Source organism: Chrysemys picta, chromosome 10, assembly GCF_011386835.1.
Source record: "Chrysemys picta bellii isolate R12L10 chromosome 10, ASM1138683v2, whole genome shotgun sequence".
Lineage (NCBI taxonomy): Eukaryota > Metazoa > Chordata > Testudines > Emydidae > Chrysemys > Chrysemys picta.
The window spans coordinates 8,096,999-8,124,475 of NC_088800.1; the positions used below are offsets into that span (position 1 = coordinate 8,096,999).

Below are 27,477 nucleotides of genomic sequence, written 5' to 3' on the forward strand. Positions count from 1 at the left end.
CTGGTGATTGCTAGCCACTGATGGCTGACTTGGGGCTATTCCTGAGTGTGTAGCAGGGCCTAAGTCTCCCCTCCCTGACTGCAGCCCCTTTAAATCTGTTGTAAACCTGGGGAATGGAAGGTCTTGCAACTAACTTAATGTTCTAATCAGAGAGTTGTTGTAAGGCCCTTCACATAGAGTCCTTTCCTTTGAGATGAAAGGAGCAATATCAACATGGAATATGTTTTGTTGTTATTTTATCAAGTAACGTTAAAATGGTTGCTATTTTTGCCAAAATGGATGGGAATTCTCTTTAATCTAAATCCTTAATTATAAGAACTTAAAGAGGAGCTATTTCTGAGGCTAATAAATGTCTCTGAACATGTTTGGTTGGTTTTTATTCAATTTCAGTCAGCCAAAATGTTTAATTACGCTCGTTGGGAAAAAACCTGCAATGTTCTCTTCGTCATCTTCTCTATCGTGTTCTTCATCACGCGGATTATCCTTTTCCCTTTTTGGTAAGTAACATTTGATTCAGTCACAACTCCTGTTTCATTTTCTTTTCAGAAGGAGGTTGGTTAAGGTTTGGAGGAAAAGGAAAAAGAACTGGCTGTGTTATGGCTTCAGGAGAAGATCTATTATAATTATTTTTCAGAGGTCAGATTAGCAACCATTAAATGACAAATACAATGGGGATAGTACCTAATCTTGGCTCATTAAAATTCTTAAAATGTGCAGCGTAGTTTGAGTTTACTACAATGGATTTTATGTAGCATTTTTCAGGGACACAAGCTGGTTATATTAATAATATGCCTGCATGTTGATTGCCCAACCCTTTCTTAATTCTCTGTCACTTTCTGTATTTCCCAAATGCCCCTATCTTTTGTCTTCCTGGTTTTTGATGGTGGTTTGTTGGTTTTTTCTTTGTTTGTTTTTATTTTTTTAATTAACTGCACAAGTGGGCTTCAGTCATTTTGCTTTATGGAGTCTTATGTCATCACTCTTAAGTTTGGAAACAGTAAATGAAGCAACTGAAGAGTATAAAACAAAAACAAACAACCTAGCTATGGAATTGAAGATGAGGCTCAAGAAAAAATAAACACATGAATTAATTAACAAAGAGCCAAATCCTAAATTCCTTCAGCATTTCACTGGAATAAGGATTTCAGGATTGGGCCTAGAGACTGGAGGGAATTAGCATTGAAAATGATGGAGAAAATCTTTTGAGTAGCAGTGTATGTATCCTACATACACTTTCCTGTTTGGAGATAATGGAATTTTTTAACTATATTTAAACCATTTTCATGCAACTCTCAAAATGCTTGGCTTCAGAAGACTATTTTAATAGCATACTGTACATTCCAGTAGAGCTAAGATTTGTTATTGAATGTTTAGTCTTTGCAGTTTTAAATATTTTGAGTATATAGCAAGGTGATGAAGCTAATCAATTTAAAATAAAAAAATCTAAATATCTCAGGCATGCACCAGGGGTTCCTTGTTTTGTAACAATTGCCTTTATTTTTCAGGATTTTACCTGGCACATTATATCTGCCTTCATATTACTCCTCAACAATCGTCATAGCATATTTCATCTTCAATGGGCAGCTTCTAATTCTGCAAGGCCTCCATCTATACTGGGGCTATTTTGTTCTCAAAATTTTGAATAAATTCCTGTTCCTAAAGGTAAGTAACTCAGGCTTCTGCCGAAAGATGTGGGAAACCTCAAACACTGAATTGTAACTTTGACAGAGTTACACAAAGATTCTTACTTTTCCCTTCGCCCGTTAGGACCAGATTTTCAATGAGGGAAATGCCACTCTATTGAAACTAGTGAGTTTTTCTGAGGCTCCAAATTATGTAACTTAAAAAGGGCCAACAAGCTCAGTTATCTCAAACAGTTGACGGTGTGTAACATCTTAGGAGAACAGAAATATTCCATTATATATTTTTTTATTATTATTTTACTTAGAATAGAAATGTGTAAATATGCCATGAATTACTGGAATATGCCTGGAAATAACTAGTCAAGAACTTTGCGCAGGCACAGATGTTAATTAAGAAAGATGCAGAAAACAAATTCCGTGTAAATCAGGAAAATGTAGATTCCTGGAACAGAATATTGAGTGAAAATGAAAAGTCAGAGCTGGTTTATATAATATGAGAGGCCGTGGGGCAGGAAATGAGTCTACCACCATACGGCACTGAACGTTGTATGTTCCTTCTACAGGGGAGTTGAAATAAAGGAGGAAGAGGGTGAAAAGCGCAGCTTTCCATTCGCTATTAAAATCTTCTCTCCCTGTGTTGGGTAGCATTTTGGCACAGCTCCCCCTTCCCGGTTGGCTGGTACCGTGGGAGGGTGCTGCTGGAATGTGCTCATGGACTACAGCGATGGGGGCGGTGCAAGACTCTTTACAGAATAGAAGAGCTCCCCATTTACTTAACTGCTTATGTCTCTATGAGGGACAGAAGTGGTTTACTGTAAGTAACCACTGCCCAGGATTAGCCAACGTAAGCAATACAAAGATGTCAAGCTGGCATCCTCGCCGTGGATTTTTGATTCCTTACACAGCCCCGTGAAAAGGCTGTGTCCAACAGCACTTTTACAGTGGCAGCGCTAGTCCTGTCCAGCCCAGATGACTTCAGCTGGCTTGCATGTGGAGCCTGTTTTCCACAGCAGTGGCAAACTTGGCTGTGAAATCAGCTTGGGCCTCCAAAGATGCAAAGCCAACTTTTAAAAGAATGCTGTTTGCAAGGCAGCATCGTGAAGGAAAAGCCACTTATAGAAGGGGCTAATACTGTTTTTTATAACACATTTATTATACACAGACGCTGTGCCAATAGCTGTCGCTATTTTAGTGGAGTACCAGTAAACCATCACCCTTGCATTAGCAAAGGTTTTAGTTTCTCTGCCCAAAATGAAGGGAATTCATTCAGAAAACAGTCCATTTTTGACATTTTTTTTAAAGCAACAGCTTAAAGGCTTAGAATGGAAAAAGTAGGTCAGTTTTGAACTGGGAAGAAGCTGTTGATGATGATGAACTGCATAGGGCCAGATCCTCTGGTGGGTGCTCAGCATACCTGAAGCACAAAATGTTTCTAAATCACCTTTGCATCCCCTGTGACCTGACCAGTTCTGTGTGGGCTGAATCCCCAGTGAAAATGATAGCAGCTCCACAGTCAACAGCTCCAAGGCTTTGTTCCAGGAGCTAGGAATCTACCTACCTTTCTTAGAGCCTTATGACCCCCATTACCAGAGTATCTGAGCCACTTCACGATCTTTAATGGCGTTATCCTCACAATACCACTCTGAGCTAGGGAAGTGCTATTCTCCTAACTTTGCAGATAGCAAACTAAGGGACAGAGTGGCTGAGCGACTTGCCCAAGGTCACAAAGGAAGTCTGGCAGAGCAGGGAACTGAAACCAGGTCTCCTGAGTCCCAGGTTAGACTCCTAACTGCTGGAAAAAAACTTCCTCTGGGTTGGAATGGTAAGGAGACCCTGTTCCCACTCCCTTTTCCCCGGCCATAACCTCTGTGCTGGCAGCCAAGTGAATAGTGTAGGGAACCACTGCATCACCTAAGGAACCTTGGGTAGGGAGAATCCTCCGATGACTGGTGTGTTGAGGTTCTTTGCCTTGGTCAGATCAAAGCAGAGAATCTGGTGCATACATAATCTCTCTCTATCGATATGGACAAGAACTTAAAGGAACAGAACAATTGCATTTCTCAGGCAAACTTTATTTTTATTTTAGTGAAACATAAAAATATTTCATACTATCATAGAAGATTAGGGTTGGAAGAGACCTCAGGGGGTCATCTAGTCCAACTCCCTGCTCAAAGCAGGACCAACCCCAACTAAATCATCCCAGCGAGGGCTTTGTCAGGCTGGGCCTTAAAACCTCTAAGGATGGAGATTCCACCACCTCCCTAGGAAACTCATTCCAGTGCTTCACCACCTTCCTAGTGAAATATTTTTTCCTAATATCCAACCTAGACATCCCCCACTGCAACTTGAGACCATTACTCCTTGTTCTGTCATCTGGTACCACTGAGAACAGTCTAGATCCATACTCTTTGGAGCCCCCCCTTCAAGTAGTTGAATGCAGCTATCAAATCCCCCCTCATTCTTCTCTTCTGCAGACTAAATAATCTCAGTTCCCTCAGCCTCTCCTCATAAATCATGTGACCCAGCCCCCTAATCATTTTCGTTGCCCCCCATTGGACTCTCTCCAATTTGTCCATATACTTTCTGTAGTGGGGGGGGCCAAAACTGGATGCAGTACTCCAGAGGTGGCCTCAACAGTGCTGAACAGAGGGGAATAATCACTTCCCTCAATCTGCTGGCAATGCTCCTACTAATACAGCCTAATATGCCATTAGCCTTCTTGGCAAAAAGGGCACACTGTTGACTCATATCCAACTTCTCGTCTACTGTAATCCCCAGGTCCTTTTCTGCAGAACTGCTGCTTAGCCAGTCGGTCCCCAGCCTGTAGCAGTGCATGGGATTCTTCTGTCCAGCCCAATCCTCCAATTTGTCTAGGTCACTCTGGAACCTATCCCTACCCTTCAGTGTATCTACCTCTCCCCTCAGCTTAGCATCATCCGTGAACTGGCTGAGGGTGCAATCCATCCCAACATCCAGATAATTAATGAACATGTTCCACAAAATTAGCCCCAGGACCGACCCCTGGAGTATTCCACTTGATACTGGCTGCCAACTAGACATCGAGCCATTGATCACTGCCCGTTGAGCCCGATGATCTAGACAGCTTTCTATCCACCTTATAGTCCATTCATCCAATCCATACTGTTTTAATTTGCTGGCAAGAATACTGTGGGAGACCGTATCAAAAGCTTTGAATAAAATACCTTAGACCTGCTGCCTTACACACACTGCTTCCATGCAGTACTTGTGGAAGTAAGGACGACTTGCAAGATCAGACACACAGCCATTTATCTTGGGTAACTTTTGTTGGAAACTTTTTTTTCCAGGGTAACTTCTTTTCTGTTTAGGTCAGGGAATTGAAATACAGAACTGCTGGCCGCCATCTTACTGTCCAGTGGTTTTTGTTGCTAGTGTGTTTCTGTAATCTTGCCCAATTACACAGTTAAATTATCTTCTTGCATCAGGTGTCAAACACCACTGAAACATGTCTAGTCATCATGTCAGCATATATGAGAACATTTTAGGAAAATGAAACAAAAGCATCTAGAAAAGCATGTACGTATGCACTGATCTAGAATATCATACCAGGAAAATGCCATGGAGATTAAACGTGTTGTTCCTAGCATCAGAAAGAGAGTGAATGCAGAAGCCACTCAAGATGATCTGCCACCATACACAAAATGTCAGTGTGCTGCCCTACTCATAGGCCTACAACAGCTGATTTGACCTGTCTGCTGCTCCATCATAACTGAGGGGCAGCCAGGCCATATTTTAGTGAGTGGCTTTGCGACCTGGCACGCAGGTTCACACCACCACTCCAATTTGGCCCCATAGCCCCTACATCGTAAGAGAGGGAGAGCGGGGAGAAAGTTGCTGTCCTGTGCAGCTGCCTAGTCTGCCTGTGGGTAGAGCAGCCTCTGAGCGAGTGACAGCAACATACAGTCACAGCATCGTGGCAGATGAAGATGTAAAGTATATGTTGAAACCATAAGAGACTGAGTTGAGGTCTTAAGACAATAGTGCTTTAAATCCTGAAAATATGCATTGTTAGCAGACAATGGGAGGGGATTCCAGGTGAGTCAGCTGGCTAAGGGCCTGTTATAAGGCTCATCAAAGACAGAAGGTAATGGGTTGTCTTTCAATGGGCATTGCGTCAGGTCCTCAGGGTACATCTACACTACAGCGGGGAGTCGGTTTAAGATACGCAAATTCAGCTACGTGAATAGCGTAGCTGAATTCGACGTATTACAGCCGACTTACCCCGTTGTGAGGACGGCGGCAAAATCGACTTCTGCCGCTTTTTGTCGGCGGCGCTTACTACCACCTCCGCTGGTGGAGTTAGAGCGCCGATTCGGGGATCGATTGTCGCGTCCCGACGGGACGCGATAAATCGATCCCCGAGAGGTCGATTTCTACCCGCCGATTCAGGCGGGTAGTATAGACCAGACCTCAGTGTGATCAGAAATTATTTTTCAAACTCTTGTAGCTTTCTTAATTTTTAATATGTTGCCTTCCAGCTAAGCAAAGAGCTCACTCCTAGTTAGGGTTCGTGATGGCCGCCATTACCAACAGTTACTTTCCCTACACATAAAGTAGAAAATAACTGTTGTTTCTCACATACAAAGGTCATCCTTTAAAACATGCCAGTTTCCTTAAATAATACTATTTCCATATTTGCAAAATCCCCTAGGTCTTTTGTGATGGACCAGTGGTTTTTGCCTCTGCCATTTCAGATGTAAGCCTCCTGGACTACATCCTTACTCAGTGTTTACTCATTCCTTACTCAGACAAAATCCCAGTGTGGAGTTCTCTTGGATGAAGATTAAGCACAAATCAGACTAAATATAAGAACAGCCATACTGGGTCAGACCAATGGTCCATCCAGCCCCAATATCCTGTTTCTGACAGTGTCCAGCACCAGAGCTTCAGGAGCAGTGTACAGAACAGGGCAATTTTGGAGAGCTCTCTACCCCTGTCTTCCCTTCCCTGCTTCTGGCAGTCAGAGTTTTATGGCCACCCTGAGCGCGGGGTTGCATCCCTGGCCCTGCATTAGATTAGCACTGTTTGATTTTCTTTAGGAAATGTTTTGGTATGGTATCTGAAGATGGGCATGGGGAGGTTGGTGTGCTGGTAATTAACCGATAGATCTTTCTTATAGATTTTCAAATGACCCAGTGTTTGGGTGCGAGTCGGCTACAGTTTTTCCGGGAGCTTTCCATCATGTAACAGTCAACTCCGAATTGGCCCCCTTTCCTTTGGGGCCAAGGCTTTTTTTTTTATAGTCTGAAGCTAAGGAGCTAGCCAGCCAGGTCAGAGGGAGGCTCATATTCCCTAGTCAAGGGAAATGAGTTCCTGTATGTGCCTTTCTCTCATCTGCAGTGTTTCCCATTCTGTTACAACAGTCTAGTTAAGACCCAAGGCCTGGCCACAGGTTTCACCTCACAGGATTGCCAAATTCACCTGCAGGAGGAAAATGTCAATAATAAGCCTGATTGCAGGTCCAAGTGGTGTTTGCCATGGCTATGCATGATGGTCTTTTACTAGTTCATACCTGTTTTAGGCAATAACAATGGTAGTTGCATGTTGTGTTTCTCTGGGAGAAAGCTTATCGCTAATGAGTAGGATAGGATGCTCTGCGCCGTCTGCTACCCAGGTCTGCACCGTCCCCATGCCTCCCTTAGACTAGAGCTCATAATCCTTGTCATGGCTCCCTAGCACAATGCTCCACAAACTGCATCATTCGAAAGGTGTTTGAATCCCCATCACCAGAATCTATAAGCACTTACATGGGGAGAAAATTTCTGATAGTTGAGGGCTCTTTATCTAGCAGACAAAGGCATAAAAAGATCCCAAGGCTGGAAGATGAAGTGAGAGAAATTCAGACTAGAAACGAAGCGTGACTTTTTTTTTTTTTTTTATAGTGAGGGTAAGTAACCTATGGACTAATTTATCTAGGGATGTGGCAGATTCTCCATCATTTGAAGTTTCTCAAGAAAGCCTGGATGTCTTTCTAAAAGCTATGCGCTAAGTCAGCCATAAGGTATTGGGATGGATTTGGAAACCATTTGGTGAAATTCTATAGCTTGTGTTATGTAAGAGGCCGTGCTAGATGCTCAGAGTGGTTCCTTCTACATTAACAACTGCATTACCGTGTCATTTTAATAGCTTTTGGGGGGGAGCAGCAGTCAAAGAGAACTTTAATCCAAACCGTCTGTAGCAAAGGACAAAAACAAACTGTATTTCTCTTGTTAGCAATAGCTGTTTTCAAAGCTACCTTTAACATACTGATTGCAACAGTTGTTTTCCTGTAGCATATCTTGGACTTGGGTTATTGTCAATTATGCTCTAGCTATAGTTGAAATTATGCTTTTCAGGTGTTCAGGACGCCTACACCTGCTTGGGCTAAAACTGATGGCAAAAAAGTAAGTTGCATGCATTTACTCTGAATGCTTCCTCAAGAAATGGTCCAAATTTGTCTGGTGTCCTTTGAAATCTGTCTATATCTCTTTGTAAGCCAGATCTTTATATAATGATCCTTTCCCAACTGGTGTGTCAGCTCATCTGTTCTGGGTTTCAGATAATGATCTAATCGGGATAGCTCATTGATTTTCCTGAAATCTCTACAAAACCTCCCTCCTCCACACCCTCTCTTTTCCTCCCCTCCCTTCCAGTGGAGGGAGCTTTCCACCTCACCTTTTTAAAATGCACAAGACTGTACATTATGATTCTGGGACTCTAATACTCTGTTTCTCCTCAACCCCTGTGCCAGTCTTGGCTATGGGCTTCAGTTCTCACCTTTGACTGACAGGGAGACAGTCCATTCCGAAGGTGGAGGAGTTTCCTACTGAGAAGCTGCTAACTGGACAACTTCAGCAGGTTGGCTCCAGTCTCCTTTCTGCCTGTGCAATCTCATGATAGGTCACTGCTTCATAGAGGCTCAAGAGATTCCTAAGGTGATTTCTACCACCTGGGGCCCCTTTTCAACCAGCTAGCTTCAATTGCTCAAAGTATCAGCCATGTCGAGCCTAGACAGTGAAGAAAATCATTAAGTTGATGCACTGGGCATTCCTGGAGTGGCAGGAGATCCTTTTTTAGTAACCACCTCCCTCTCTCCACTCACATCCAAGTGACTTCTGTCTAAATGGCTGTGCTAGCACCAAGGAAGCAAAAGAAACATGCATGATGCCAGGCCAGCATGTCTGATTAGACGTCTGGATCAGTTCAGCAAGCCTAGGCAGCAGAGGGCAAAAAAGAAGAGCCCTGCCTGGAATGATTCCCCTCCTGTGAGATGGAGAACGGTGAAAGCTAATTCCAGACACGAGTCTCCTGCTAATTATAGGCCTCTGACTACAATCTGTAAGAAGAAAAGAAAGAACGGAAAGAGACGTGTCTGCCACTGCTCGACTTTAGAAGTGGGTGGAGTGTGTGATTCCTATTTGGGTACTGAGGATTTCGAACAAGTCAGAGATCCTCATGCAGAAAATCTGGGGAAACAAATCAGGCAAGTGTGGAACTTTGTGCCCTTTCACCCACCATCTCTATGGTGTGCATCTCCCTGTGGGATCAGCCAAGGAGACCTTTTCTGTGACAGATCCATCTAGGAAATTCAGGCCATGGTAAAGGTTCCAGAGGATAGGGTTTCAGAGGCTGCCAGGAGCCTCATCACAAGACAAGTTCCTCTTCCGAGAAAGCTTTTTACCATTTGCCTCATCTCTGCCAGGACCCTCTCCTCTGAGGTAGGGATTGCCTCTCCATGACAAGAGTGGGAAGCAGGAACTCCAGACTGGTGTGATGCCTGTCTTTCTTCACTGTCTTTCCCAACCGTGCCACAAAAGATGGAATCTTTCCTTACAACATTCATCAGCCTCCTGGACTATTTGGCCTGTTCCCATTGCAGCTTCTGTTGATGGTGTTCTGTCAACAGCAAAGACCAAGTCTTCCCTAGCCAAACAGCTGGAGATCTTACAATGTGGCATGGCAATGTGACATGCTGATAGGCCTGTCTGCCTGAGGGGTTGGCAGATGGGTCCTATCCACGGATGTCCGCATGCATCCAGGCAATTTCTAAGTCCTGTCTTTTCTTCCCTGCAGCCTCAATCTAGTTCTCATGAGGCCTTTGTCTTTTTGGAACTCCTTTGTTATTTCCAGCAGAAATTATTTCTTGCTGTCTGTAGACTATGTAGCCTTCTCTGGCAGACCATAGGATGATGTATTTTGAGAGCCAAGCAGTGGACGGAGGAGGAGGTGGGGCTGTGAGAAGAGTGCTCTGTTATAAAGTGGTCTGCAGAATCGAAACATTGGAAAACCATTGCTTTTTTTTAAAGTATCCATTTTTTTTAGATTGATGTAAGGAACAAGCAGAAAGGGAGATTTTTCCTACCAATTAATCAATTTCTGGGAAGTTCCCTGCACCAAGGGTTGCTGTGGCTGGCAGTTATTCTTAGGGATTCTCTTTTCCCCACATTGGGCTCTTTGCTCATAGCACCGCTGTTAGGAATGTTAACCTGCTATTGTTATTATTAAGTGTTATGTCTAGTGAAAAGTGTGCGGGAGCTAACCTGCAGAGGGCATCCAATGACATGTGGAGGAATAAAAGCTCCACCTATTATTTGAGTCCTCCACCTGTCAGTCAAGATTGTGAACAAAGTCCATTGGTGCAGAGAATTTCCAAGAAACCTGATTGAAGGTAGGAGAGTGTCTTCTTCAGAGTCTGTTTTCACAGAAACATTGTAAGGACAGTTTTGACTAGTTTATTCAGAATCATTGCTTGTCACCATGATACACATTGGCAATATTCTGGCAAGGATTTAACATCACAATCCCATCGCCAATGGATTTAACCTGCACTTGTTTGCCTACCTGCACTCTCTTTGAGTTGGGCATCTTCCTCTCACCCTTGTACAAATCTCCAGAGGGAAGTATAGCCCTTCAATTTATAGTGCAGCCTTCAGTCTTGTACAGGCTTCTTGGTTGCCTACTTATGGATCCATGTAGTTAGAACAGCTATGGGAGGGAGGCCTTGGAAGACTTTCACTCTTGCAACAATCTGGCAATGTTTACCTGAAAGTCCCACCTTGTTAGGAGGTGTTGAACCAGCTGGAAAATGAACTGGGTTCTACTGGCTCTTCGAGCTGTTTTTTCCCCACCTGGTTATAAGGAGTGGTGGGACTATCTTTCTAGAAGGAGAGGACCTCAGAGATGCTAGTCATGTCACTTAATGCCTATCTGGAAGGTGCTTAGATACCACAGTGATGGATGCAGGATAAGAGCCTGAATATAACAGCATAAGATTTAGGCTCTAAATGGAGGACCACTGGGAGCAGCCGTGCCCACAGAAGAGATTTGGGCTGGATTTTGAGGTGTTCGCACTTTGAATTCCTTCCAGGAATAAAATCCAGGAAGAGGGTAAGTTTTTTGACCTGCTACTACTTGTGTGTTAGGAGTTCACACATTTCAGATACTACTTAACTTCAGAAAACATCTAGGAAGTATTTAATAATTAGAGATGATTTAAAAAAATAAAATTTTCAAAATAGTGAACCATTTTTCACAGGAATTTCAAGTTTTGACCAGCTCTGTTAATAATTTGTGCTTCTGTAGCACCTTTTATCAGAGTAGCTCAAAGCACTCTATGAACATCTGTCAAACTTCAGAATGCACATCTGGGTTAGGTATCGTTATACCCATTTAATAGGTGGGTGAACTAAGGCAGAGCGGTTTAAGGATGAATGTTCAAGTTGACCAGAGTAGCTGGGCAGATGGATAATGGGGCACATGCCTTAGGGTGAAGTAACCCTCCACGTTTCATCATGCCACATGCAAATGTTGCAAGAAGAGGTCTATGCAGTGACCAATCTTCCGGACTCATTCCAGAAAGATGGGTGTGAATACCCTCAGTGTCCCTGCTTTATCAGCTGTGTCATGAATAGAGTCATGCAGACCTCTTATAGGAAGTGCAGCAAACCCAGGGCCGGCGCTTCCACTAGGCGACCCTAGGCAGTCGCCTAGGGCGGCAGGATTTGGGGGGCGGCATTTTGCCATCCTCGGTGGCAATTCGGCGGCGGGGGTCTTTCCACGCCGCGTCTTTAGGGCGCTTTGGTGGTGGGTCCTTCACTGTCTCCAGGACCTGCCGCCAAAGCGCCCCGAAGACGTGGAGCAGAAGGACCCCAGCCGTCGAATACTCTGAGGAGGAGCAAAGCCGCCTAGGGCGGCAAAAACCCTGGCGCCGCTCCTGAGCAAACCCCAATGTTTTCAAAGGTACAGAGTTTGACTTCAGTAGGAGCTGCAGGCACTTTGTGAGAATAAAGAATAATATCTGTAGCTTCTTGCAATCTACCAAATGTTATGCCTCCTACCCTAGGCAATTCAGCAAAAGTTTGCTTTGTTGATCTTGGTCCATAAATCAACACAGCTCTAGTGAAGTCAATGGGGCAATGCCAGTTTTCACTAGCTGAGGATCGGGCCCAACAATTGTCTGTCTGTCTGTTGACATGAAACAACTCCTTTTTGGTAAATCTCTGATCTAAAAATTGCCTGTTTGTGAAAATTGCCAGCCCAGAGAAGGGGTAGATGTCGATCAAACATTTGTTTTCCAATTCAATAATTGCCTTTCTGCTCTCAGTATTCCTCATGCCTTGGCACTAGCTGACAGCTTTGATTGCTGCTCTTTTTGTGGGTAATTGGTTAACTTGTGTGTTTTAATTTCCCAGGAGACTATTAATGAAATGCTCTATTTGCTGGTTATACGTATCTTTAAAACTATAAATTAGAAAACAAACAGACACCACCACCATCACAACAAACCTTAAACGCTAGCCAGCTTTTAGTTCCTTCAGTTTATAATTCAAAGGAAATATGAAGGGATTGAGGGATTGTTGAAATGTGTTTCCAGTTCACAGCAGATAGTTAGGAACCTATTTCTCATATTTCCAGATGAACTCCCAGTGGACCTACGCTCTGTTAAACTGAAACAAACAAAGAAACAAAATCTTTGGAGAACACTAGTTTGTATTTAATTTAAACCAAAGGAAGGTTTTTTTCTACCTGAATCATCTATCTACTTTAAATAGGAGAAAGTCCCCTCCACAATACTCTTTTTGGCTTTTTGAGTGGGTTATTTTTTGTCCTGGAGTAATTAGTGTAAAGCCAGAGCCATGCTGAAACATATACAGCTTTAATTTAGGCACAAACAGGTTGGGTCCCATCTGCTGCCGAATGTGGCAAGCCATTCATTGCAGTCATGTAAGTAACATGTCAGCAACCAGAAGAGTTCTAAGTGCAGTCCACAGCCCAGTGGGATCCCCGGAGTTCCACTGTGTGCTCAATCGGTATCATTAATACAGAGATGCAGCCGGTAAGACTACTGCGCTGAGTATGTTGTGCTCTATCTTGATCCAAGTGATGGTCTTCATCTCGTGTCAAGTTAAAACATTCTGTGTTGAGAACCGTGGTCTCGAAGGGCTGTATATTCATCATACAGTGGTAAAGATGAGGCCAACTGAGGTAACCAAGTTTGTACCTGATATAAGCGATAACTAAGGTGACTATTTTCGCTAAGATCATATTTTGTGGGCATGCGGGGGTTCTTTAATTACATCTGTCTCCCAGGGTTGAATGACATGCTCTCGTATTAGGAAAACCAGAAAGAAACATATTGTGTAAGAGAGAGGCATTTGTCATTCAAGTGATTAAATATTTTGCAGGCTCTGAATAGTTATTATCATTATGGGGATTATATAAGAATGCTCATAACCAATGTGCTGTTTCAGGTACTCAACCTAAATGCAATACTATACCTCAGTGTCTGATAAGCTGTTTTGTAGCTAATCAGGTACTCGTAATAAGGAATAAAAGTGCATGTCCTGATAAAGGTTCACAACACCAAACTCTTTGGCTTAATGCAAGTTTTTGTCGTAGGGTAAAAAAAAGTTCACTTTACAAAAGGGCATCAAAATGCTTATTATATTGCTCTTTGTTTCGTTGCCAACTGTGGATTTAAAATTGGAATCATTCAATAAGCAGTGGGACGCTATGACTCACTCAGTACCTCCTGGGCTTTTGACATTATCGTAAAGCCACGTATGCTCGAGTGCAAGATTTAGGTAGTGGATTTCAATAACGCAACCAGGAGATTTTATTGAAACCACAGAGAACCTGATTAACTGAACACAATGATTTATTTCTTCTGAACAATTAATGTACTGTAGCTCCAGTTACATATATGTTGTGCTGAGTGGTAATACAAGTTAGATTTGGTAAGAGAGAATTTATTCCTTTTAACTGAAATCTCAAGGGCTTACTGTAACAGTTGCATCTAAAATCTGTTTTATTTTACCAGGTTATTCTTTTCAATATTTGAGGAAGTAATGTAATCATTTTTTAACTTTGTGCTCTCGAATCCCTGTTTGAATACACCCTGAAAACTCTGCATGGGAAGCATTGGGAGTTGAGCGTGGCATAGAAGGGGAAGATTCAGTTAAAGTCATTTTGTGGCCACAAGATGCTCAAGATAATTAGCATAAAGATTCTGCATCTTAATTTGAAAGCAACGAAGGAAACAGTCAGACAAACCATCTTCCATTGAGGATCATAGTTAGTTACATTGACTAGAGAATGATAAACTGAAAGGAAAATAATTTGTCCAATAAAACCTTCCATGCTGGAAATGTAGATCAGTTTGCTTCAGTCCAAATATAGACTGCTTACATTCCTGTGGAGGCTGAAGGCACATTAAGTCGTAATGTTAGCTGATTGAATTGCACATGTTGAGTTTCGAGTTTTATCAACATTATAGTACTGGTTTTTGGAAAGTTACCCCCTCTATCTATTGGGACTGACTTTTTATTATCTCTCATTTTTTATCTTTGCATTGTAAGATGCTGTGGAATGTACTGCCCGTAATTTAGAAAGTCAGGATCTAGTCAACACATATTTAGATTTTGAAATGAAAAAAACGTTCTTAAGATAAAGTTAAAGTTGTAAATAGATACCTGTTAAATCAAACCCCCATTATTGAGCACATTATTGTTATAACAAATGACAAACATTAGAAAGTATGAAAATTCTGCATAAAAATTCACATGTTTGAAGGTCAGGTAATTAGGAGGTTGTAGTTCCAAAAAACTTAAACATCATTGTCATAAACATACAGCTACGGGTAGCATAAAATCCCTCCTTCACCTGTAAGGCAGTGTTTCCCAAACTTGGGACACCGCTTGTGTAGGGAAAGCCCCTGGTGGGCCGGGCCGGTTTGTTTACCTGCTGCGTCCGCAGGTCCGGCCGATCGTGGCTCCCGCTGGCCGCGGTTCGCCGCTCCAGGCCACTGGGAGCTGCTGGAAGCGGCGCGGGCCGAGGAACGTACTGGTACGTTTCATCAGAGGCAAGTAAATAACTTGGGTAAATGATCTCACATACCCTCAACTTTACAAATATAGAGCAGTTTTTGTACTTATCACTTCTACCACACCGAATGACCCTTACCTCTGATCCCTGACAGAAGTGAATGCCTTTTCAAGGGCAAGTCAAAGATGGGCTGGAGATGGAATTTTGATATATCAGAAGAGCTAATAGCAGAACTTCTCTTCGGGCTTCTCTATTCTGATCACGTCCGGGCCGTATGAATAACCAGACCTTTGCCTTGATAGGCCGCTAAGACTGCTCAGTTTTTTCTTTTCCCCATGCCATCCCTGTAATGTTTCTAATTCGGATCTGTACTTTGATGTGGGGACAGTTTAAGATCGAAGGGTGGGGCTCTGACAATTTGCAACATGGTTAGGTTCTATTGAACACAGGCTGCCGAATTGTGCTCCCCTAAGTACAGTTCTGCAGCTGCTTGCCAGTGTGCTGGGCGCACTCTGCCCAGACAGTCCTTCCCTGAAGTGGTAGGTGCTGTTTGCAGCACTCATACAACCCCCCTTTTCTTCCCCTTTCATTGTGCTTACAAGCCTGCATCACCCACACTGGCTATTCTAGCAAAGGACCATTCGGAATAAGAGGTTCCTTGCACCTCCATCCTCAACCCAGTGACAGCCATAATTTGGTCCTAATATTCTCATGGTGCCTTGTCAGCAGCACCAGGCAAAATGCAGAACCATGAACTTGACCAGGAGGCCAAGAAGGTAAAGACTATCTAGTGTTCACTTGCACATTTGGAGCCAAGTTCACTGCTGTTTTAAATGGGGCAGCTCCATTGACGTTAGTGGAATTTCACCCATTTATACCAGCAGAGAATTTGAAGTCTGCTCACCTCTTCAGTTATGGCCTCAGTCTGTTCCCGTGAAAGTCTGTGGGAGTTATGTCATTGGCTTCAGGGGAAGCAGGACGGAGCTCTTGTGGTAGGTTATAGTATATCTTTTTCACTCAATTGTTTCTGGTTCGGGGTCGTCCCGGTGAGCTCAGAATGCATTTGCTCTTCTTAGTCCTAAGTAGCTCTGATTATAAACTTGTCTAGAACATTGGACAGGATAGCCCATTAATCCCAGTGAAGGGGAAAGATAGCTAAACCACAGCAGACCACATTAGACATAGACATTAGACTTCCTGGCAAATCTCTCAGGGAATGGTTATGGCTGCCATTGACCTGTAGAATCCTCAAAATTCAGACAATACCCGACATGAAAGAGCTCGCTAATCTTGCACAGGAAAGCATAACAAGCACTAATGGCTGGAAGTTAAAGCCAGACAAATTTGAATTAAAAATAAGGCACACATTTTAACAGCAAGGGCGATTAACCTTTGGATCAACCTACCAAGGGAAGTAGTGCAGTCTTCATTTCTTGGGGTCTTCAGATCAAGACCGGATGCCTTTCTGGAAGATTTGCTTTAGTTAAACACAAGTTGCTGGAATCATAACAGTAACTAGATGAAATTCGCTGGCCTGTGTTACACAGCAGGTCAGACTTGACAACCTAATGGTCTCTTCTGACCGTCAAATCTATGAATTTAAGAATCATCCTTTTTAAAAAGATGATTTTTTTGGGGGGGAGGCTCTTTTTCTTTGTATTAACTAGACAAATTAGGCCTGATTCTCGCACTGGCATGAATTGGGGGCGACCCCATTGAAGTCAATGGAGTTACACCATTGCAAGTTTGGTGTAATCAGGCCCATTGTGTCTGTCAAGCTCCCTTTACTGTTCTTTCCGTAGGCTTTGGTGTTAGCAGTTTGCATGATCCAAATTGTAACAGCAATAAAAAGGTAAAGAGCCAAAACTGACTTGACAAATACGGTTGATTTAACTAAAAGAGGGAGATTGAGTAGCAGGTGGAAGGTTAAAGAAAAGGGAAAAGATTACAGACATGTGCGGCTTTGGCCTCACTACAAATGACTCTCTTGGAGACTTTAGAGCATTAGTGTGCTTCTCGTGAACTTTGAAACCATTCACCCATTTAGAAAGATTAAATTGATTAGTCATCCAGAACATAAAATATACAGGTCCATTATGTCTGTTCCCCCAAGCCCCTTATAGAAAATTCAGCCAATATTATGAAACAAAAGCACTGGTAATGAATGGCAGCCTCGACTCTTATATCTACAGTTTACCAGCTGTTAAACTTTGGGGAGTATATTAATCAGTTATAGTACAGTGGAGCCCTTTTCTTTGAGTTGGAAAACACCAGCATAATATAGGATGTGCTGGGGTCAGATAAAGTATCTTGGAAGTAAAGCAGCGAGAGCCTCGGAACTGTTACATTATCTGTCATCCTTAAAGGGTCGGAGTTAAATAAGCACTAGCTCAACTCATGATATTCTAATAGCTTTATAATAGTCCATTGTAAACAAGCTGAGTGCAGAATTGTTTTCTAGTTACAGAAGAAGTTACTGCTGCTTAAAGTTCTGTCCTGTCTTAACTTCCTGTGCCCTCCAATTGCTCGAACAATTCTGCAGTACTAAAGACAGTGTTTCTAAAGCAAGGGCTTTGCAAGTGCAATCAATTGTTCAGAAAGCATTTGTTTGATTTAAAGATGCAAAGGGGGAGAGCTAGATCGATTTCAGTGTCAAAATGAAAGTTTATGCCTTTGCAGTTTGCTTCCATCTGGATAGTGGTCAAGACTTGAAATGTCATAAACCTTTCCAGAACTGAACAGGCTTACTCTGTAACCGGTGCTGTGCTCAGAACACGAAGGAAATACACACTTGCTGGTCTGAAATCCTTAGGATATTATTTCTCGTAGAGAAGTTTATTGTGTTTCTAGATGATAATTCCGAATAACATATTTTGCCCTTACTGTATTACCTTTCACTGAAGCACTTCAAGGGCCTAGCAAACATTGATTGACGTACTATAGGTAATTGTTGCTATCTCCGTTTTATAGATGGGGGACTGCGCCACAAACAGGTAAAATGCCTTGCCTGAGTTCAGAGTAAATCAGGTGCAGAGCTGAGAATAGGACCCATGTCTCCTAACTCCCAGTTCCACGCTATAAATGCTAGACCACACTCCACCCCTGTGGGGAGTACGGACTCATGTAGGTATAGCTGTAGCTTGCATTTAGCACCTTCCACCCCAAGGCATTCCAAAGCAGCTCACAAGCTATGTACCGTTAACGGGGCAGATGGGCAAGGGAGCTACTAGCAGATTGAAGGGCAGGAATCAACTTGGGTTCAAGCGTGCGGTGAAGAATCTTTGGCCAAGCACACCGGGGCTAATGAAAAGTGGGGTGAGATTGTTAATGTCTATGTCCATTAGAAAGGGGATAGATAATAAGACGGAAAATATCATAATGCTACTATATAAATTCATGGTACAACCACACCTTGAATACTGTGTGCAGTTCTGGTCATCCCATCTCAAAAAAGATATATTCGCTTTGGAAAAGGTAGAGAGAAGGGCAACAAAAATGATTAAGGGTATGGAACAGCTTCTGTATGAGGAGAGAGTAAAAAGACTGGGTCTTTTCAGCTTGGAAAAGAAATGACTAAAAGGGGATATGATAGAGGTCTATAAAATTGTGAATGGTATGGAGAAAGTGAATAAGGAAGTGTTATTAACTCCTTCTCATAACACAAGAACCAGGGGTCACCAAATGAAATTAATAGGAAGCAGGTTTAAAACAAAAGGAAGTATTAATTCACACAATGCACAGTCAACCTGTGGAACTCATTGCCAGGGGCTGTTGTGAAGGCCAAAACTATAACGTGGTTCAAAAACGAATTAGAGAAGTTCCTGGAGAATAGGTTCATCAATGACTATTAGCCACGATAGTCAGAGATGCAACCCCATGCTTAAGGTGTGCCTAGCCACTGATGGCCAGAAGCTGGGCGTGGACAACAGGTTGGATCACTCAGTGGTTGCCTGTTCTGTTCATTCCCTCTGAAGCATCTAGCATTGGCCATTGTCGGAAGACAGGATACTGGGCTAGATGAACTATCCATTGGTCTGACCCAGTATGACCGTTCTTAGAGAAGACCAGACCATGGTTTATAAGATTTCTTTCAGAAGATCCCACACCCAGAAAACTCCATGGTACAGTTTAGCTACCGTGGAAGGAGGAAGACCTGAGTTGAGGAGTTAGACTGATAGGGCAACCACCTGTCCTGTATTTAAAGATGTCTGTTATCTGGTGATCAGAGCTTTTTAAACTATGTACTTATGAAAAGGCCCATGCGCTATGGACAAATATATCCTTTTTGTACAATAACATAACTCCTACTGAAAAAGCATCCCATGGTGACCCTTTTGTAACTTATTTTGGGAGGACGAAGTGTGCCTTTGACTGCAAGGTCTACAGAACTGTCCTTCCAAGGCCCCAATTCAGCAATCCATCCCTGTTCAGCATACCACTGAAGTACATGCCTGACTTCAAGCATTTTTTTTAAGTCCCATTTGCCTTCAATGGGGCGTGAGGAGGTGCTTAAAATCAAGTATATGCTTAAATGTTTTGCCTAAATTTACACACAGTTTGGCTTCACCAAACCACATTCTCCTTTAGCATTCAGCTGTATGAGCCTGTTCCAAAGCCTATTGACATCAGCGGGGTCTTTCCATTAACTTTAATGGGGTTTGGATTAGGCCCTATATTCTGATTTGAATTGTATTTGTTTCCTAAATATTTCCGGTGGCAAAACTTAACCCCAGCAAACCTTTCTGCCTTTGACCATACATACAAAACACAGCACTAACAGGAAGTAGCAGAGGTGATCCGAATGAGATGAGACCTCATAAATTGCGTGTGGGGGAAAGGTTGCTTTTCCTTTACTCTAACTGATGACATGCCAAGTTTATTCTACAGTATTTACACTAAGATTTGTTTGTTTTGGTCCCCTTAACATGTTGTTCAGGAAGAGACAAAAGAAGAACCCCAGGAAGTTTATACTTCGTGACGAGACCAGTGGAGTTTATTCTTTAATTTTCTTTCTAGTCCTACATGTTTCCATTGAAACTTTATATATAAAGGGGAAGTAGGATTGCAGTCAGATAAGTTACTACTGTAGTGGTAATTTATTCTTATGTCTGAATGTACTGCTGATGGATGGTGCCAGACTAACAGCCCTGGGGAATGAAATCATCAGTTATTCACAAAGCCGGTACAGGATGGGTAGAAACAGAGCAATCTTCCCCCATAGTGCACCTCATCTCTGACCTGGCTGGAACTGGGATGGATGTCAATCTCCAACCCCATTGAGCCCTTGGCTGAGATTGATAACAAAGGGGATCAACGTGTAGAGTCCGAATGTCCTTGCTATAGGAAATGTAACCGGAAGGCAAGAGAGGGAATGCTGGAGACCTGTGTGAAATTTGCTAAGTTATTTCATGTGTGGGAATATAAAAGCAATATTTAGCCACCCAATGCCCATTTATTTGTCATGGAGCTCCTGACACCAAACACGCACCTGGGCACTGCACGCACAATAACTAAGATACTCAAACAGGGGCCCCCTTCCCTGGTTACAAGAACCCACTCGTACCTCCCCGCAGGAAAAAGACACTTCAGTCAGAGGGGCAGATGCTCAACTGATGTAAACTGTCCTCACTCCACTGATGTCATTCAAGTGCTCAGGTACTTCTCTGCCAAAACCGTTACGTTTAAAAGGAAGCAAAGATTTGGTGTATTTAAACCAAACCTTCGCTGTTTGATCCCAACTCCAGAAACGGATGCAGTGTTTTGCTTATGGCGCGGCGAGGCAAAAAGTGGAAAAGGAGTAGATTGAGTAGATTTTATGTATTATGCCAAATGTCATCAAATTGTCACTGTATTCGGATGATCTTTCTTAGCTTCTTCTAAACCTCATTGTGATGCGTTGCAGCAGATGCCAGACACCTGTTTTTAGCTGCAGGAGGGGGGGAGTTACCACCTGGCATGGTTTTGGTCATCTGAGCAGGAAGAACGAAGGACCAGGTATTCAACATTCTTCCTCTGAGGAAAAAACCCTCCCAAGCTATTTAGGAACAAAGTCCCTCCCTTGCCCATCTGCCCCTTGCTCCAGAGAACGACCCCTTCCTTTCTCACAGGGCTTTGAATATTTATATCACTACTGCAGATACTGTAATTTTTCTAATAATAAATCTGACTTGGTTAATCTGTGTAAAACAGGAGCTTGGGGGGCGGGGGAGTTGTCTCTTGTAAATGAGGAGGTGATACATGTGCCATGGCGCAAGGAAGAGTATTTTGTGATTACTGAATTTCTAAGGACTAGGGTAACCCCAGGAGACGTTGAGATGCAAACAGGAATTCTGGAGTTGCAGTAGTTTACACCTATTAGTAATGAGCAACTTCTTAGCTTCTGCCTCTTGTTACTGTATTAATAATGCTTAGCACATACGTAATGTTTCTTTCATCTTCCCTGCACTTCACCAGCATTAGTTAATCCTCACAATCCCTGGCATTTGTTATTACCATTTTCCAAACAGGGGAAATCGAAGGGGTCAAGAGACTTGTCAGGCCAAGACTGCTTTGGGATATGTCAGGATGAAAGTGTTATCAATGTTGGCCAATTACAGGCCAGTCATCCGTTTTTGAGTGGCATAGCAGCTCTGACATTTTCTAGAGTTTTCAGTTTTCCTTGTCTATTTGGCGATCTGGATGTGAGACAGAGACTACACTCACCTGTGTGATTGCTGGTCTCCTTCTGGTGATGGACAAAGATTAAAATATCCCTCCTGATTCCTCTAAATATGGCAGCGGTCTCGGATACCATTAAACATTGGGTGTGAACATGTACAATGTCTCAAATTGCTAACTAGCAACAAGGGTTCTTATATGGGGCATCAAAGGGATTTGGCTTTGTTACCCCACTTGCAGGAAGATTGTGAAGTATTTGGGGCAGATGATACTCAGCCCACTATCCTCTCTGCATCAAACCCAGACGATGATCTTTGAGATGTGTCCAGTCTCTGGAAGATATTGAGGTTTAGATGAGTTGGCTGAGACTGGCTCAGTCCAGATAAAATGGAAAATGACACTGGTTGCCTGAGGGAACCAACAGAGGAGATGTCGGCAGTCATATCTTCCCCTTTGATGGAGGAGAGTTGTCCATCCTTTATTAACAGAGCTCACAATGGTTGCTCCTGGACATCCTGATATCTGCAGCTGCTGAGAGCACTTTTTCATCTTCATGTGAAAAGAAGGTTGCATCCTTTCCTACTGGGTGGTGGGCTGCATCGCAGTTTTCACGCATTTATTACCTCCCCGTTGAATGGCTGCAATATGCTCTACTTGGGGTAATACATGAAAACAACTTGGACAGCATATTCATACATAGGAGTATTTCATACATAGTTCACATTATACCTGGGTCAAGTATCAGAGGGGTAGCCGTGTTAGTCTGAATCTGTAAAAAGCAACAGAGGGTCCTGTGGCACCTTTAAGACTAACAGAAGTATTGGGAGCATAAGCTTTCGTGGGTAAGAACCTCACTTCTTCAGATGCAAGGCCTGGGTGCCATAGATAGCACTAGTTTCCAGGTGTGATTCAAGGTGTTGGTTCTAATCTATTAAGTCCTATGTGTATTTTGTCCTGTGTGTCCATTAGAGACCATCTTTCCTTCCATCCCTTAGCCTATCAGTTTAGAGCAGCCAGAACATTTAAACTGACTCTCAAGTCTCTACGTGTGGCTAGTGGCAGGAAGTTCTGAGCAAAAGGCCTTCAGCCCTAGTCTGATATTGGCCTTCCACTACTGGTCTCATGCAGCCCACATTCAATGACCTTCTGTGTTTGTTGCAAGACCCATCTGCTCACACAGGCTTTTGCTGATGAGGGTGGAACACGGAGCGGTTGGTGGTGAGTTGGCAAGTGGGCATGCTGTCATTTCTGGTGTCTTTTGTACACTATCTCTACCCCAATGATATTTATAAGTGTACTTGATAAATTAATATATAAGTACAATTATTGGCTGGTATTTCCAAAGCCACCTAGAGCAGTGTTTCCCAAACTTGGGACACCGCTTGTGTTGGGAAAGCCCCTGGTGGGCCGGACCGGTTTGTTTACCTGCTGCGTCCGCAGGTCCAGCCGATTGCGGCTCCCACTGGCCGCGGTTTGCTGCTCCAGGCCAATGGGAGCTGCTGAAGCGGCGGCTGGTACATCCCTCGGCCCGTGCTGCTTCCAGCAGCTCCCATTGGCCTGGAGCAGCGAATCGTGGCCAGCGGGAGCCGCGATCGGCCGGACCTGCGGACGTGGTAGGTAAACAAACCGTCCCGGCCCGCCAGGGGCTTTCCCTACACAATTGGCATCCCAAGTTTGGGAAACACTGACCTAGAGGATTTGAATATGCAGTTCGCACTAAAATGAATGAGAATTGCTTGTCCAAACCCCATAATCCATTTTTGAAAATCTCACCCATTATCTTTACTGCCCTGCCAAATGCAAGCATATACTTGGTCGGACAGCAAGTGTAATAAATGCAGTTTGTGATGGTAAATATTTGCATGAGGTCACCATGCTTTCTTCTTCTGTCTAGGACTTGAAAGATGACCGGAGTGATGAAGAAGAGGAAGACTCCCTCACTGATAATGAAGAGTGCATGAAGAATGGCAGCAAGAATGGCAGCAAGAATGGCTGTGGGTTGAGCAGACACCAACTCTTAAACAACAATCATTAGATCCAACCCTGCACCATCTCCTGCAGTGTCGCTTGCTGTGTCCTTAACCCAACCTACAGTATAGAGCTTAAAGTCAACAGGCTTAAAAGAGTCTGTGATTGATTTATTGCTGGTTACTAGACCTGGAAGGAAGCCCATTTTAGAAAGGGGGTGGGGGGACTGCTTAACATGACAAAATGTGTTAATGACCCACTTTCTGAATTACTGCATACAAGTGTGTGAAAAACATATCTAGACTCTGTAAATCTCTCTTGAAATGCTCAAGAATTTCAAAACTATCTCAGAACACCTAAAATCTAATGGATTTAATCATACATTGCAAATCTGAGAAAAGCCAGGCAACTTTACCCAATAATTTTAGTGGCGTTTCCATATATTTTTAGAAGTGTATAGCTGATGTGAACCCCACTAAAGATCAGAATTGCAAGAGAAATCTATAACACTGGGATGTATTATCTAGCATTTTACGCATCCTGTTTGCATTTCAGCCCTTAGCACTGGGCTGCTGCTTGTGAATTAGATCTAATTCCCATGTGGCTGGGGGAAGCTAGCAAGTAGGCTCTGGGGCTATTATTCAAGTTTGTTTGTGCCTCCCTGAAATGCCTCCTTCACTTAAAGAAGCAATTGTTAGATCCTTGCTCAAAAAAATCCGTTCTTTGCAATGGCAGATAATCTCTCCAGATATCACCCATCTCAAGTCTTCTGTTTCAGGGGAAGATTTTCAAGAAAGTGGTGGCAAAAAAAATAAAATCTCATTCATTAATAGGGTTTGTAATGTTTTTGAGACTGGATTACTGCATTGAGTTCTGCAGGAGGCTACACTGTCAAACCACTCAGCAATTGCAGCTAGTCCACGGTGCCATGGTCTACTCAGTCATTGGAGTCTTGCACAAAATGAGCTCTGAGCTTTCCAATACTCTGGCTATCGACCAACTTCCAGACGAAGTTTCACTTATAAAGCCCTAAAACGGTGGTTCTCAAACCTTTGTACTGGTAACCCCTTTCACATAACAAGCCTCTGAGTGTGACCCCCCCCCTTATAAATTAAAAACACTTTTTAATATATTTAACACCATTATAAATTATGGAGGCAAAGCGGGGTTTGGGGTGGAGGCTGACAGCTCGGGACCCCCCATGTAATAAACTCTCGACCCCCTGAGGGGTCCCAACACCCAGTTTGAGAACCCCTGCCCTAAATGATTTGGGTCCCCTTGTTGTAAAGACAACTTCTGCCCATGTGGTTCTGCAGCCCTTGAAGTGATCTGATTCACTCAAGCTAACAGCTCAGGAGAGACAAAAGGGGGCTACTGATACAGGGTCCTCATTGAGAGGCCGTTGTATTTAATACTCTTGTCCCCATTCTGGCTGCAAGAGCCTGAATTTGGTGACCTGTAGGGCACACTGCAGAATTCACTTGTTTTCCCAGGCTTACTTTGGAAGAGGGAAGGATGAGTGAGGGGCTGGAGGATTTGCTGGGCTAGGAAATGTTGCTAGGGGCTTGGGACTCGCGTTTTGTGTTGTTATAAGCTATGGGAGTGGTCTCTTATGGGGAGTGGAAATTGGGGGATGTCTGCCTGTGGTCTTTTTGACCTATGAAACTGTATTTAATTTTGGGGGAGGAGGAGGAGAGAGTCGCGTGCCATGAGCAGTGGATGATGCTTTATTATAAATAAATGGAATCTGGCCTAGTGTGTTTTGAAAAGAGCAGGAAGCATACAAGGAAAAACACCAGTCGGGATAGTCAGTGCTATATTTTGTGCTTGCACTGCTTGGGGTGAGTAGCCAGTTATCTCAATGTCTGCAGTATTCCCTTGTACTACTTTGTACTTACTGTAGGAAATACAATCTCCTGCAGCATTCAGGGTATCTCACTGCCAGTACTTAAGTCACCAGCAGCAGCTAGCAAGTGTTTCTGGGCCATCCTTGCTTATAAATGCTCACGACTAATAATTTAAATGCATTCAAATGGCTTTTCTCAGCAAAATGTGAACATAGGAGGTCCACGCTATATGTTCCTTTATAAGAGCAGTGGATATATAGTAGTATTTTCTGCAAATGTTGAGTGATTCTGGGAGACAGCCAGTGCATATTTTTTAATTTTGATTCCAAAAATCTTTCCTGATATGAAAAAGAGAGGAACCCATAACAGGAAAGAGAGAATGCTGAACTCTTCCAGGGAGTGAGCCTGAATTTATAATGCAAATTGTTGCCAACTCTTGCCATTCTTGCTTGGGCAAAATTTCCATTGAAATCAATTAAAATTCCCGGGAGTTTCGTCTGGATCAGAATTCTGGACTGCTCCTTAATGCATATCTCTGGACTGTCCCTTGTTAGAAGGGATATTCCTCACATTAGCCCCAAATATGCCTCTTCCCCACTCTGAACTTGCTTCATATCCTGCAAATTATTAACAGGAACATGGAAGCAAGAAGCTGGCCTTAGAGAGAATGTGATTCATGCTAAAGAAATTAATTTCACATTGCTTCAAGATCCTTGTCCTGTCTTTTCCATGTCCCCTGTTTTGGATCTTTGTACCACAGTGTGTTCTGCATTTGGACCTTAGCAGGCTGAGCGGTATGAAGTAGTGGAGAGTTTAACCAGCTGAAGTTGTGAAGATGACTTTGCTATGACATTTTGACCATATCAGAATATGAACAGTCAGCAGTACTACAGTCTTGTGGTGAAATCCTGGCCCCACTGTAGTCAATGGGAGCTTTGCCATTGACTTCAGTGGGGTCCGGATTTCACCCCCAGTCTAAAGTCAATGGTGCCACGAATTCACGCTTTGTATTTATGAAAAATGTCTATTATGCTGCTTCTATGCCAGTTATTTAGACCGATAAACTAGATAATCCAATAGCTAGATAACCTATTATTCCACTTTGGACCAGAGCTGTTGACTTCATGGGACTCATTGGTAATCAGTCATTATCATGCCCTTTTGTACGATCACCGTTTTTATACTTCATGTCACTACTTTTGCCTTGTCAAACGTGTTACACTCTATAAATAAACCTTTTAAAAATGTCTCCAAGTTTGAAATGCTCTTGGATCATTGTTCGTCTACCACCATTGACCTCTGTGAGTAGCAGTTTTCATTGAGATTATTCAGAAATCTCTAAAGTAAATTGTGCTGTTGAATTCTACAGCTGTGTGTGTGTGTGCCTCTGCCTCTGCTAAAGCCCTTTGTATTTGTGACATTATGTAATGTTCAAGTATGGCTCTGGATAAGTAATAAAATATGGCTTTTAACAGGCAGACTTATTTTTACTTGGAATTTAATAGCTATAAAATTTTAGCAATCTCATGGGGCTAGATCAGGGATCGGCAACCTTTGGCACGCGGCTCGCCAGGGTAAGCACACTGGCGGACCGGGCCAGTTTGTTTACCTGCCGCATCCGCAGGTTCGGCCAATCGCGGCTCCCACTGGCTGTGGTTCGCTGCTCCAGGCCAATGGGGGCTGCGGGAAGCCACACGAGCCAAGGGATGTGCTGGCCGCCCAGCCCCCATTGGCCTGGAGCAGCGAACCGCGGCCAGTGGGAGCCACGATCGGCCGGACATGTGGACACGGCAGGTAAACAAACTGGCCTGGCCCGCCAGGGGGCTTACCCTGGAGGGCCACGTGCCAAAGATTGCCAATCCCTGGGCTAGATGCTCAGCTTCAGCTAAGCTGCACTTCAGTGGTGCGTAGATAGTTGTACACCCCCAATCCTGCACCGAGCCGGTCCCCCGGCTTGAATGCTGCTGTAACCTGCAGTGGCTGCCAACAGCCTAAAGGGGCTGTTCCATCAGCCAGAGGTT

General features: G+C 43.3%; 1 protein-coding gene across 9 annotated transcripts in view; it reads left to right on the forward strand.

Moving 5' to 3' along the window:
* Window positions 1–26,934, forward strand: part of CERS3 (ceramide synthase 3) — a 70,037-nt gene extending 43,103 nt beyond the window's left edge. For 6 of the 9 annotated variants that reach the window (XM_065558123.1, XM_065558118.1, XM_065558122.1 and 3 more), the window contains 4 exons: window positions 391–497; window positions 1,506–1,662; window positions 8,018–8,065; window positions 23,536–26,934. In XM_065558123.1, coding sequence (XP_065414195.1) covers window positions 391–497; window positions 1,506–1,662; window positions 8,018–8,065; window positions 23,536–23,676 — 453 coding nt within the window. In that variant the 3' untranslated portion in view covers window positions 23,677–26,934. The remainder of the gene's footprint in view (window positions 1–390; window positions 498–1,505; window positions 1,663–8,017; window positions 8,066–23,535) is intronic. The other 3 variants (XM_065558120.1, XM_065558126.1, XM_065558121.1) reach the window with 1 other exon arrangement.
* The last annotated feature ends 543 nt before the right edge of the window (window positions 26,935–27,477 follow it).